This window comes from Belonocnema kinseyi, chromosome 5 (genome assembly GCF_010883055.1).
Source record: "Belonocnema kinseyi isolate 2016_QV_RU_SX_M_011 chromosome 5, B_treatae_v1, whole genome shotgun sequence".
NCBI classification, from domain to species: domain Eukaryota; kingdom Metazoa; phylum Arthropoda; class Insecta; order Hymenoptera; family Cynipidae; genus Belonocnema; species Belonocnema kinseyi.
The window spans coordinates 82,020,936-82,034,482 of record NC_046661.1 but is presented as its reverse complement, the minus strand read 5'-3'; the positions used below and the strand labels follow the sequence as shown (position 1 = coordinate 82,034,482).

General features: G+C 27.5%; 1 protein-coding gene across 1 annotated transcript in view; it reads right to left on the bottom strand.

The window, feature by feature from the left end:
- The window catches only part of LOC117173744 (eukaryotic translation initiation factor 5B), a 481,426-nt gene that overhangs the window by 231,170 nt on the left and 236,709 nt on the right, over positions 1 to 13,547 (bottom strand). The window contains exon 11 of the mRNA XM_033362384.1: positions 9,292 to 9,368. Coding sequence (XP_033218275.1) covers positions 9,292 to 9,368 — 77 coding nt within the window. The remainder of the gene's footprint in view (positions 1 to 9,291; positions 9,369 to 13,547) is intronic.

The following is a 13,547-nucleotide window of genomic DNA, read 5'->3' as shown; positions in this document are numbered from 1 at the left end:
CCGAAGTAGAAAGGAAATGGGGAAGGGTGAAAAGGGGGGGAAATAAAAAAGGGACAAAGCGAAAGGCTTTTGTCCTCCGAAACCGGGGATTCGCATCGAATCAGCCACCGGAACTCGATTCTAAGATCGTCCTTTCCTTCGTGAGAGATCCACTCTCAAAAAAACGAAAAGAAGAAACTAATCCTTTTCTACTTTATTCGATTTCCGCCCTTTGGAATAGGAAATCCCAAAGTCAGAGAGATAAACAATTCTATCGAGGAAGTTTTTTTTACGGTGTATTTATATCTCCCAGGTGGTCCAGCAGAGGTGAATTATGCTGGATTACGCTGGATTGCATTCATATAGATAATTTTTCTGGATTACCTAAGATTACTCCCGATTAGATAAGATTACTAGGTATTGAAATTAGGATTTCAATTTTTCAATCTAATTTTAAATTTAAAAATAGATTATCAACTAAGAAGATTAATTTTCCGTCGAAAAAGATGAATTTTCAACCACATAGTTAAATTTACAGTCAAAGAGATAAATTTGCAACTAAAATGATAAATCTTCGACTGAAATAGTTAAGTATTCAGTAAAAAAAATTTCTTTGGCCAATAACAACTATTTTTCATCAAAATAGTTCATTTTGGATCCAAATACATATATCAACTTTTCACTAAAATTATGAGTCGTAAACCAAAAAGTTACTTATTAACAAGATCATTGAATTTTGTACAAAGAAATTATTTGATTGCTAAATTATATGATTTTTAAACAAAAATTGTAATAGTCGACATTCAAAAAATAAAAAACATTTTAATTCAAGCATCAAAACGAATTTTCAACAAAATTGTTTAATTTTCAACAAAGTAGATTAAGTTTCAACCAAAAACATGAATTTTTAACTAAGATGAATTATTTCATACCAAAATGATGAACTTTCAGCGATATACACGAATTTTCAAAAAAAAAAAAAAAAAAACAGTTGGATTTTTAACTACAAAATATAAACTTTTATTAAAAAGTTAATAGTTCAATTTACAGTTAAAAAATTATTTCAGAAGGAACACAAATTTTATCCAAAAAATTAATTTTCAAGGAACAATAATAATTTTCAAAATATCTTATAATTTCCAATACAAACATCAACCATCTAACAAGAAGCATAATTTTCTATCAAAAACACAAGTTTTTCTCACAAAATACATGAATTTACAACGGAAAAAGACCGATTTACAATAAAAATGGAATCGTTCAAGTTTCAGTTCAGGGAAATAATTTTCATTTTTTAAAAGTAGTTTGACTTTCAACCAACTAGTTAAATTTAAAAAAATGAACTAAGAAGACCATTTTTCAAGAAAATATATTAATTTTTAAGGAAATAGAATAATTTTTAAGTAAAAAAGATACACTTACAATGAGAAATTAAATAGTTTATCTTTCAGTTAAAAAATTAATTTTCAATAAAAAAATTAATTCTCAACAAAGCCAATTAAAGATTTGACCAAATTAGTTCAATTTTTAAACAAAAATATAAATTTTTGGGCAAGAAAATTAATTTTCCACAAAAAACTAATTTTTAACAAAATGCATGAATTCTCAAACAAACAGTTTAAAAAATATTTGTTAATAAAAAAAGAACTAATTTGCAACTAAAATGATGAATATTTAACTGGAATATTTAAATTTTTAACTGGAAAATAAGTTTTTAACCAAGAAATGAACATGTTTTAAACAAAATAGTTAAATTTTCTCCTAAAGCGCTGAAGTTTGATCTAAAAAATAAATCTAAAATTTAAACAAAAAATCATTTTTAAACAGAATTAGTGAATTTTCTATAAATAAACTGAATTAGATGAATTCTTAACGAAGCATGTAATAGTTGATATTTCAAACTAAAAAAGATTTTAATTCTACATAAAAAAATCTAATTCAACCAAAAGGACGAATTTTAAACTAAAATAGTTAGATTTTTGGTTGAAAAAATAAGCTTTTAACCAAAAACAACTATTTAAAAAAAAACCAGTTCAGTTTTCGATAAAGGTGATGAATTTGCAACTAAAATGATGAATCTTAAACAAAGAAATTACTTTTTAACAAAATGGTTTAGTTTTCAACAAATAAGATTATGTTTCAAACAAATAGCGGAATTTTCAACCAAAATCATGATTTTTTTTACTAAAAAGTTTAATTTTCTACCGAATAAGACGAACTGTTAAATTTTCAACTAAAAAATATAAAATTGCAACTGAAAAGTGAAAATTTAAGCTTCAAATTGAAAAAAAATCATAATTTACAACCAAAACATAAACAATGAATTTTTAATCCAAAAATGAATGATTAAATTTTCAAGAAAGGTTTCTTTTTTAACCAAATAGTTCAATTTTCTACCCAATAGTTGAATTATCAAGCCAAAAAAAAAGAATTTTCTATAAAAAAAAGTTAAATTGACCATAACCCGAAAAATGACTTTTTAACAAAAAAGTTAATTTATGAATAAAGATGATCAATTTTCAATAAAAAATGGAATAGTTCAATTTTGAAACCAAAACAAGAGATTTTCTACCCGAAACGATATGGTTTCAATTCACATTTTTAACATTATTCCTCGAATAGGGCCACATTTTTTACGGAACCCACTAATAATGTTTCGTTCCTGACCCCAAACAGTAATTTTGTTCAAATTGATAAAAATATTAATTTTTTAAACAATTTTCGTACATAGATGCAATTTTTGACCATTTTTATAGGAATAGGCTTCTTTTTCTTTGCAAAATCAACTAAAAATGTTTTAGTTCATTAGACTGAAAAATTTTAGGTCAATTCTGCAAAAAAATGGGGCCTGTTCATTGTGACATACAAAACCTGTGTATTTGTTTATGAAAATTGTTTAAAAGATTGACAAACATCAAATATTTCTAAATAATCACAATCAGGCATAATTTATCTCATATTCTATATAAAAACTTTGAATTTCAAAGAACTAATCATTATGAATCACAAAGAATAGCTTTTTTTCATTAATTTGTTTAAAACATTAAAAACAATTTTTTTTACTCGAACCTACTGAAAACTATTAATAGATATTAAGTACATTGACTTTCGGTCTTATTTAATCAATTCGCAGATCGTAAAAAAGGTGTATCTGAAAATTTAGGATAAAAATATTGTTTATTTTGTTGATAATAAAAAACTTTCGTTTAGCCAAATCAATATTTCCGCACCGAATTGATATACTCAAAAGCCTTACGGTCAATAACAAAAAAAAAGAAAGTAAAAATCTGTTGAAAATTGGGTTGCCAGACTTTTGTGAACAAAAAGTAATTTTTGGCAACGCTGTGCGTCGTCCAGATGATTTTATTAAAACTTATGGGGATGAAGTTTCGAAATTGGACCCATTCCCTCAGCAGATAGCTTTCAACATTATGAATAATTAAAGAAAGATCACGAAACTTTGTGCGAAATTGTCATAAAACATCAAGTTGACAGTTTACGTGGATAGTAGTTATAATAGACGAAGATAATAAAAACATGGTCTTGGGTGCAAAACGATAAAGAAAAAATGTTTATAAAACTTTAAGTTTGTGGTAAACGGTTGAAATGTATAGAAAGTAGGAAAACAACACCATAAGTAGTAATTAGTTAAGAACCGGTAGAAAAAATAAAAATTAAAGAACCAGTCTTCACATGTAGGGAAAAGTTCAACACTTCGTCTTCCGACGTTACTTAAATTTTTATTAGTTTGACCGGTTCTGAACTAATTAAATTAGAAGATGTTGGTTTTGATTGGTGTACTGGTTCATAAATGGACTGGTATATTTATTATTCAGTGGAACTCGGTCCAGTATACCAACACAATTCTATGATTAAATTCTTAATCTGTCAGCATCAATTATTCATCAGCTAATAATACCGCACGGTTGAACAAGATACAACAGTAGAACAAACCAACTGTACAGATGGGTCTTTGTAGAGAAATTGTCAACGTCCAAAGAGAATGAAATAAATTAAATAAGTCTTTGAAAGAGCTAAAAAATCGCCTGAGAACTACTACATTGCAGAAACAAAAAACAATTTATAGTTATATGAAGAATTTAGGAACACACAGATGGTTTATCTGAATGGACCAGTATGCCAATAAAATCCAATATCGTCTGATTAAATTCTTACCTGGTCAGCATCAATTATCATTAGCTAATCATACCACACGGTTGGAAGAAGATACGATAGCGGAACAAACCAACTATACAAATGTGTCCTTTCAAAATATTGGAAATAGAGAAATTGTCATCGTCCAAGAGTTTGGAAGATGTGCAAAATTGTCTGGGATTCATACTAGGTTGCAAAAACAATAAAATCCTTCCACCATACTGAACAAATTACTTGTCAAAGCATTTAAAATTTCAGAAAAGTATTAATCAGTTCCGTTATTGCAACGTGAGAATGAATGTTCAAATTTAAAAAACAAAGATTAGAGATATTTTCTTGTTAATTATTAGCATCTAAAAATAAGAGTTTATTGAGAAAAGAACACTTTAGAAACAATAGATTTATAGTTATATGAAGAATTTAAGAACACACAGGTGGTTTATCTAAATTGACCAGTATACCAAAAAATCCAACATCTTCTGATTAAATTCTTATCTGGTCAGCATCAATTATCATTAGTTAATCATACTACACGTTTGGAAGAAGATACGACAGCGGAACAAACCACCTATACAAATATGTCCTTTCAAAGGTTTGAAAATAAATTGTTATCGTCCACGGGAATGGAGTTTGGAAGAACTGCAAAATCTTCTAAGATTCATACTAAGTTGCAGAAACAATAAAATCTTTCCACCACATTTGACAAACTACTTTGTCAAAGCATTTCAAATTTAAGAAAAGCATTAATCAATCCCGCTCTGGCAATATGATAATGAGTGTTCAAATTTAAACACAAAGATTAGAAATATTTGCTTGTTAACTATTAGCATCTAAAAATAAGAGTTTATTGAGAAAAGAACATTTTAAAAACAATAGATTTATAGTTATATAAAGAATTTAGTAACACACAGATGGTTTATCTGAATGGACCAGTATGCCAATAAAATCCAACATCGTCTGATTAAATTCTTACCTGGTCAGCATCAATTATCATTAGCTAATCATACCACACGGTTGGAAGAAGATACGACAGCGGAACAAACCAACTATACGAATGTGTCCTTTCAAAAGATTGGAAATAGAGAAATTGTCATCGTCCAAGAGATTGCTGTTTGGAAGATGTGCAAAATTGTCTGGGATTCATACTCGGTTGCAAAAACAATAAAATTTTTCCAACATACTGAACAAACTACTTGTCAAAGCATTTAAAATTTCAGAAAAGTATTAATCAGTTCCGTTATTGCAACGTGAGAATGAATGTTCAAATTTAAAAAACAAAGATTAGAGGTATTTACTTGTTAATTATTAGCATCTAAAAAATAAGAGTTTATTAAGAAAAGGACATTTCAGAAACAATAGATTTATAGTTATATAAAGAATTTAGGAACACAGAGATGGTTTATCTAAATGGACCAGCATACCAACAAAATCTTACATCTTCTGATTAAATTCTTACCCGGTCAGCTTTAATTAACATCAGCCTAATTAATTACTACTTATGACGCTATTTTCCTAGTTTATAGAAGTGCATATTTCAACTGCTTTCCATAACCTTAAGATCACACACATTAGGTTTTCTCTTAACCTGTGAGCACTCAAACCATGTTTTTATTAGTTTCCTATATTATAACGCCTATCTACATAAACTGTCAAGTTAAAGTTTTACGAAAATTTTACATCAAGCTTCCTGGACTTTATTTTATGCTTCGTTATGCTAAAGGCTTGATGAAGGAATTGGTCTGATTCCAAAACATTCTTCATTATACTGAAGCCATCTAGATGGCAAAGGTTAGTTTCTGTGTGTATTAAAAATATGCAATGGAAAGTGCTCTAACTTCAAAGAAGTTTTTGAAAAAGAAGCAGCAATTGCGTCAACCAGTCTACTCTATCAAAACACAGAAAGAACTGGGGGTTCAATAATGGCGGCTCAAGTGAAAATTGTCATCCTTTATAACGTAGGCTCTAAAGGAACTCTCTTCAACGGTTCTTCTTTGGTTCTTTGATAACTGGTAGATGGCTATTGGCGGGTGCCGTTTTCAACTGCGCATGTGTTATAAAGCGCGGGATGATACAAAATCAACAAATACTATGTATAATCATACAGATAAATATTGACAAACGATTTTCATTTTTTTTATAACAAATTAAATTTGATAATAGAAGAACCTAACTTCTTTCACAAATTTAATATTAACATAATATTGCAATTATATATTACATGATTTCAAATAATATCGCGCAACCTTACCTTAAAGACTATCAGATTTCATGTGTACTATCTTCCTTTCAAGAATGTCTATAATCTTAGTATCTTTATTAAATTTTTTCCGGTGCAATATAATTTAATCTGAATTATAAAGTAAAACATGCAAAACCTTGAAATTTTAAAACACCCTTAAATATTGCAAATTCTTCGAAATCTTTTGATATCCCATAAGCTTTGAAATCCTTTAAAATATCTTCAAGTTAGTGAAATCGATTGAAAAATCTTGGAGTTTTAAAATATCCTCAAATATTTCAAATTCTTTTAAATCTTTGTATACCCTTTGAAAACTTTAAAATCCTTCAAACTGCCTATAATTTTAAATTGATTAAGAAATCTTGGAGCTTTAAAATACCCTTACATATTTCAAATTCTTTGAAATCTTTAGATATCCCTTGAAATCTCTTTAAAATTCCGCAGGATCGTTAAAAGTCACATAAGATCTCTGAAATCCTTTAAAATCCCTTTCATTTATTGAAATCGATTGAAAAATCTTTGAGATTTATAATAACCTCAAATATTTCAAATTCTTTGAAATTTTTCTTATATCCTTTGCAATCTTAGAAGTCTGTTTAAAATTCTTCGGAATCTCTAAAAATACCAGAAATGCGTTGAAATCATTTAAAATCATTCAATTTATTGAAATCTATTAAAATCTTTGGAGTCTTTTAAACAGCCCTAAAAATGTGAAATTCTTTCAAATATTTCGATATTCCTCGAAGTATTTAATTGCATTTTGAAATTTCTTCGAATCTTAAGAAAAAAAATAAAATCTTCTAAATACACCAAACTTTCTCTTTCAGTCACCCCGTTCTCAGTCTTCCTAGAACTGCTGGCTCACGCAATTTCTCAGGGAAGTAAGGCGAGAGCGGTTGCAACATCACACACACACATACACACACACAAATTGGAAAGTAGTCAGACGCCCTCACTGTTTACGTTTCTGCCCCCCCCCCCCCCGAAATCAGTCCAAGGCCATTTGAAGGAAACCCCCGACACTTGACTGAAAGCGAGAGTTTCGTGTACTTTAAAATACCTCCAAATTATGGAAGTCTATTGATAAATATTGAACTTTTAAAATACCCTTAAATATTTAAAAGTCTTCAAAATCTTATGATATCCCTTCAAATCTTGTATTCTCTTTAAGGTTCTTCGGAATCTTTACAAATACCATAAAATCTTTGAAATCCTTCAAAATGCCTATAATTTGAAATCAATTGAAAAATTTTGGAGTTTTAAAATACTCTTAAATATTTCAATTTCTCTGAAATCTCTTTAAAATTCCTCAGGATCTTTAAAAATACCAGAAAATCTTCGAAATCCTTTAAAACCCTCTTCATTTGCTTAAATCGATTGAAAAATCTTGGAATTTAAAAATAGCCTTAAGTATTTCAATCTGTTCAATTCTTTTTATATATCCGTTGAAATCTTTCAAATTCTTTTAAATCCTTCAATTTATTGAAATCTATTAAAATGCTTAGAGTCTTTTAAAATGCCCCCAAATATTTCAAATTCTTTCAAAACTTTTGACATTCCTCGAAAGATTTCAAATCGTTTTGAAATTCCTTGAAATCTTTAGAAATACAATAAAATCTTCTAAATTCATTTAAATGCCTTTAAATGATTGAAATCGATTGAAAAATCTTGGATATTTACTATACCCTGAAATATTTCAAATTCTTTTAAAAAATTGTATATCTCTTAAAATCGTTTTATTCTTTATACGATTCCTTGGAATCTTCAAAAAAATTAATTTGAAATCGATTGAAAAATCTTGAAGTTTTAAAACACCCTTAAATATTTTCAATTCTTTGAAATCTTTTGATATCCCTTAAAATCTGTTTAATATTCCTCGGAATTTTTTTTAAATACCATTAATCGTTGAAATCCTTTAAAATCCCTTTAATTTATTAAAATCGATTAAAACATTTTGGAGTTTAAAAATAACCTCAAGTTTTTCAAATTCTTTTTATACCCGTTTAAATCGTTGAAATCCATCGAAATATTTCAAATCGTTTTGAAATTCCTTGTAGTCGCTTAGTTTCTTGATTACATTTTTCCCATTACAATATTATTTATGCCAAATTATAAAGTAAAATATGCATCATTAACTTGTAAAGTCTTCGAAAAAAGTCAAGGGAGAAGTGATAGAAAAATTCGATTAGAACGGTTTTAATCCACGCTTTGGGTTCCTTTAGAAGCCATTTATTATTTTGGTTTCCTTGTCAGAAAGAGAGGTTCTTTTTGGTTGCAGCTTCCTTGTTCCCAAAAATTTGTTCTAATAAGAACACTATTTTTTTCTGTGAACAACTTATAGCATCATTATTATTACAGAAAGACCCTTCAAAAGCGCTCCCTTCTATAGCATTTCCGAGAATTGACGCCCCGCCGGCAGCCCTAAAAGCGACACAATAGAAGGGTTTCACTGTCCTTGTAATCAAATTATCAGTAATCATCATTTTTCCACAAGCCTGGCGTGTTTTCCTGTACGAGTTTAACATCTTGAATGTTTCGGTTAAACATAAAAATAAATTGAAGCCTAATATTTCAAAAAGATAGCAGATCTGGTGGAACTATCTTATACTTCAAACTTTTACTATTGAACGACAATTTTTTCTCTTCGTAAAATTGTCTGGATGATGTCAAAAGGAAGAGGATTTTCCTTTAATCAAAGTTGTCTTGACACAAAAGCATCGTTCTCTTGCCTGTTTTTTTTTTTCAAATACTTGAATATCTTTTTTACACCAACAGAATTATTTGGCTGCAAGATTAGGTAAAGTTTGTATCAAGAAGCATCCTTTTGTCACAAGAGAAAATTGCTCTGAGTGTTCATCAATGTCAAAAAATGCTGTTAATTTAAAAATGATTTTAAAATGAAAATTAATTTTACTTACTGGCTATCGTGCTCCAACATGATGGACGCCTTCATCACGTCCTTTTTGACAACTGGACCGATACGAATTCCAGCGTACTAAAACAGGAAGAAGAACAAAAATATATTTAGAAAACATGCCATAAATAGTCTGAAACAACATCATAATTCAGTTTGAACATTCGGGAATGGGCGACTCGTTATGAAAATATAATAAGAGAAAGCAGAGGGTGTTCGAATTCGAGGTTTGAAAGAGTTGGAAGGGGTATCAAAGAAAATTTAAGGAAATCTGTATGCGTGGGTTATAGTCCAGGAACACGCATTGTGAATGTAACGTGACATCCTGGATGCTCAGCTTGTTATGTTGTTGATTCGCTACTTTGCTTGGAACAAAGTATTTCGGTCCCAAAATGCAAAATTTTCAAATTTGAATAAGACAAATAAAACAAAAAAACAATACAAAAATCACACAAAGCTGGGTTTTTAGGTAAAATTCTATCAATGCCAGCAGATCATTTTACTTACTGACAAAACATAACTCAAATCAGGAATTTTATTTTTATTTGAGACAGTTTCACACTTTATGAGATGAATAATTCATTTTCTAAAATTTATGAAAATTGTGCTTTTATAAATACAGACTGTAAACAAAAAGTTTTGATAACAAACCAATTTCGCACATCTTTAGTTTCACGATTTCAAGCACTTCCTCTCGTTTTTTCATCTAAATTTGAACTGAATTAATGGAATCAAATAAGAAAATTGAAATATTCTTGGTTATTAGTTACTTTTTTGATGGAAAAGTCTGAAATTCTATTTTTGGTTACAAATTTATCGGTTGATAATTCATCTCTTTGTTTGCAACTTTAACTATTTTGTTGAGAAATTGTTTTATTTTTGGATAAAAATTAATTGTTTTGATTTAAGATATAACTATAACATTTATATATAAGTTTTAAAATCAACTTTTTGTTGAGAATTACTTTGGTTTTTGGTTCGAAATTAATATTTTTAACTGAAAATTGAACTGTTATATTTTTAGTAATTATTTGAAAATCCAAGTATTTTGTTGATAATTTTTTTTTATTTGTAGAAAATTAACTTCCTTGGTTCAAAAATCCACTTTTCGGTTGAAAATCCATATAATTTGTTGATAATTTTTTGTTGCAGCAGAAAATTCATTTTGTTGCTTAAAAAGGGAACTTTTTGGTAAAAGATTCAACTCTTTGACTAAATGTTCAACTTTTTTCTTAAAAATACATTTTTAAAAGATTGTTCGTTTCATTAAAAAATTTCTCTCTTTGCTAGAAAGTTGAAATACTTTATTCAAAAATTCTTATTTCGCTTAAAGATTTATCCATTTATTCGAAAATGTAACTATTTTATTAAAAATTAATTTTTTTATTATTATAAAATAATATTAATATGAGTCACTACCCCACTTTTGGTTTAAAATATATATATTTTTCTTTAGTTTCAAATTCATGTAATTTATGGATTTTTTGTTTTCGTTTTTAGAAAAGCAATCGTCTTAGAAAAAAAATTATCTTTCTGGTTGAAAATTTATATATTTTGTTGATCATTATTATTTTTGTTGCAGAAAATTAATTTCTTGGATAAAAAAATACTTTTCAGTTGAAAATTCGTTTTTTTATCTCGTTAAATTGAACTATTTTTTATTAGAAATTAAAAATTTTTTTAATATGAACCAATATATATTTCATTGAGAAATCATTTTTGTTATAAATTATCAAATAGTTGGTTTAAAGTGAAACTACTTTGGCAGAAAATGAAACTATTTTCTTGAAAATTTAACTTTTGGGTAGTAAATTAATTTTTTTACTAAAAAAAAAACAACATAATTTTGGATTGAAAATTTAATCTTTTTCTAGATCAATCATCGTTTTGGGATTGAAAACCAAAATTCTGTTGAAAATTTATGTATTTTGCTGAAAATTAACGTTTTACCGGTAAAAAATTAATCTTTTTCCGGAAAATTCATCCTTTTGGTTGCGAATTTAAATATGGTTAAAAATTCATCCAAAAATTATTTTTTTTTTAAATTAATTTTTTCAACTAATAATGTTGAATATTAAAATTTTTTTTTAGGTTAAGTAGTTAAATTTTTAACTAAAAAATCTTAATTTTTAACCAAGAGTGGAATAATTAAATTTTTTGTTAGATTAATTTTTAGTCAAAAACATGAATCTTCATTTGAAATGATGAATCTTCAACAAAAAGAAATACGTTTTAACGAAGTTTTTTAATCGTCAACCAATTATAGTTGAATTATCAAAAAGATGAATGTTCAATTTAAACAGATCAGTTTTCAACCAAAAGTGAAATAATTACATATTTATTTCTCAAGATGAATTTTCAACCAAAATAACAAATTTTCAAAATAATTGTAATTTATTTTCATCCGATAGTTGCATTTTCAACCAATTATAGTTAAATTTTTAATAAAAACGATACATTTTTAAACAAAAAGATTAAATTTCCACCAACAAGACGGACGAATTTTCAACAAAATACGTAAAATTTCCACTGAAAAATATCAATTTCATCCAAAAATTGAATAATTAACTTTTCAGTTAGAAAGAAATATTTTCAAAGAAAAAAAAATGAATTTCCAACAAAATGATCAATTTATTTTATCACCAAACAAGTAAATATTCAACTGAAATTAAGGCTCTTCATCCAATAAAATTAATTTTTTTAAAAGTAGCTTGATTTTTAACAAGAACATTAACTTTCTACTAAAAAAAATGAATTTTGAACTAAAAAGCATCAATTTTAAATCAAAAGTGGAATACTTGTGGAGTACTTGAATTTTCAACTAAAAAAGATTAATTTTATGTCAAAAATTGAATAGTCAAATATTCAGCAAAGAATATTAATCCTATACAAAAAAACGAGTTTTTAGCAAAATGGTTCAAATGTAAACCAAAGAGATAATTCTCAACTACAATTATGAATCTTTAACCAATAAAATGGATTTTTAAGAAAATAGTTCAACAATCAAGCAAAGAGTTGAATTTTCAAACAAAAAGTTGATTTTTTAATTAAAAATATTAACTTTCTACAAAAAAAATGATTGTCAATAAAATAAATGAATTATCAACAAAATAGTGAATTTTTTTATCAAAAGAAATGAATTTTTAAGTAAGATGATGAATATTTCAATTGTTTTGTCTCTCTTAGCGGTTTCTCTATGTTTCGTCACGCCTGAGTGAACACCGAACATCCCTGCATCTCCTCTCACCCATTTCAATTTTAAATCGAATACGGGCCACAAAAAAATGATAGATTTTTAATTTTTATTTCAGAAAGTGGTTCGAATTCATCCAAAGTATTTGAACTTTGAACAATAAAAATGCGTTTTCAACGGAAAATATAACAGTTCATTTGTGAACCAAAAAATTTTTTATCTTCAATAAAAAAACAGTGGAATTCAACATAAGAATACGAATTTTCTACAAAATAGTTAAATCTTCAAACAGAAAAAATGTTTTAACCCAAAAGGGCAAATTTTTTTATCTATAAAGGCGAACGTGCAACAAAATATTTGAATTTTCCACCAAAAAAGATCACTTTAACAGAATAGTTTAATTTTCCCCAAAATAATAAAAAATAATATAAAAAACGAAATAATCTAATTTTTAACCAAAGGAGGTCAAATCTGCACCAAAAATATAATATTAAACTTAACAAAAAAATTTTAATCAAAAATACAGTCGAATCTGGAAAAAAGGGATTTTAAAATTCAAATAAAAAAAGAATAGTGTTTATAAGTGTCCAACTTTTTTTTACATCAACTCGATTTTTTGTTCGAGTTGCTCTTATCAAGGGCTCCAGTTTCTCAAACTTGGATTGATAAAGAGCTCTGGCAGAATATCCAGAGCATTTTGCTTATCAATCCCAGAAGGTGTCGAGTTCCTGTGGTGAGTGCAATGATAGGCGATGACTAGCGGATGTAGCTCCAGGGACGTAGTTATCACTTAATCAAATTTTTCAACTGACTTTACTCAAAATCTAATAATATATATATTTTCATCTCGTCTCTATCACTTTAGATACAAATAATATTAAAAAAAAAATTAAAAGGGACAAAAAAGGCCAGAAGTAGATTATATTAAAATTAAAGAAGCTTTCAGTTAAAAAGTATATTTGGCTTCGTGGGTCTAACGCGTACTGCTGATCGGTCGATCGGGGCTCGATCCTCACTGGATTCAGAGTTTTTGTTTCTTACTTCAATTCGAGAGCGACATTCTTTAT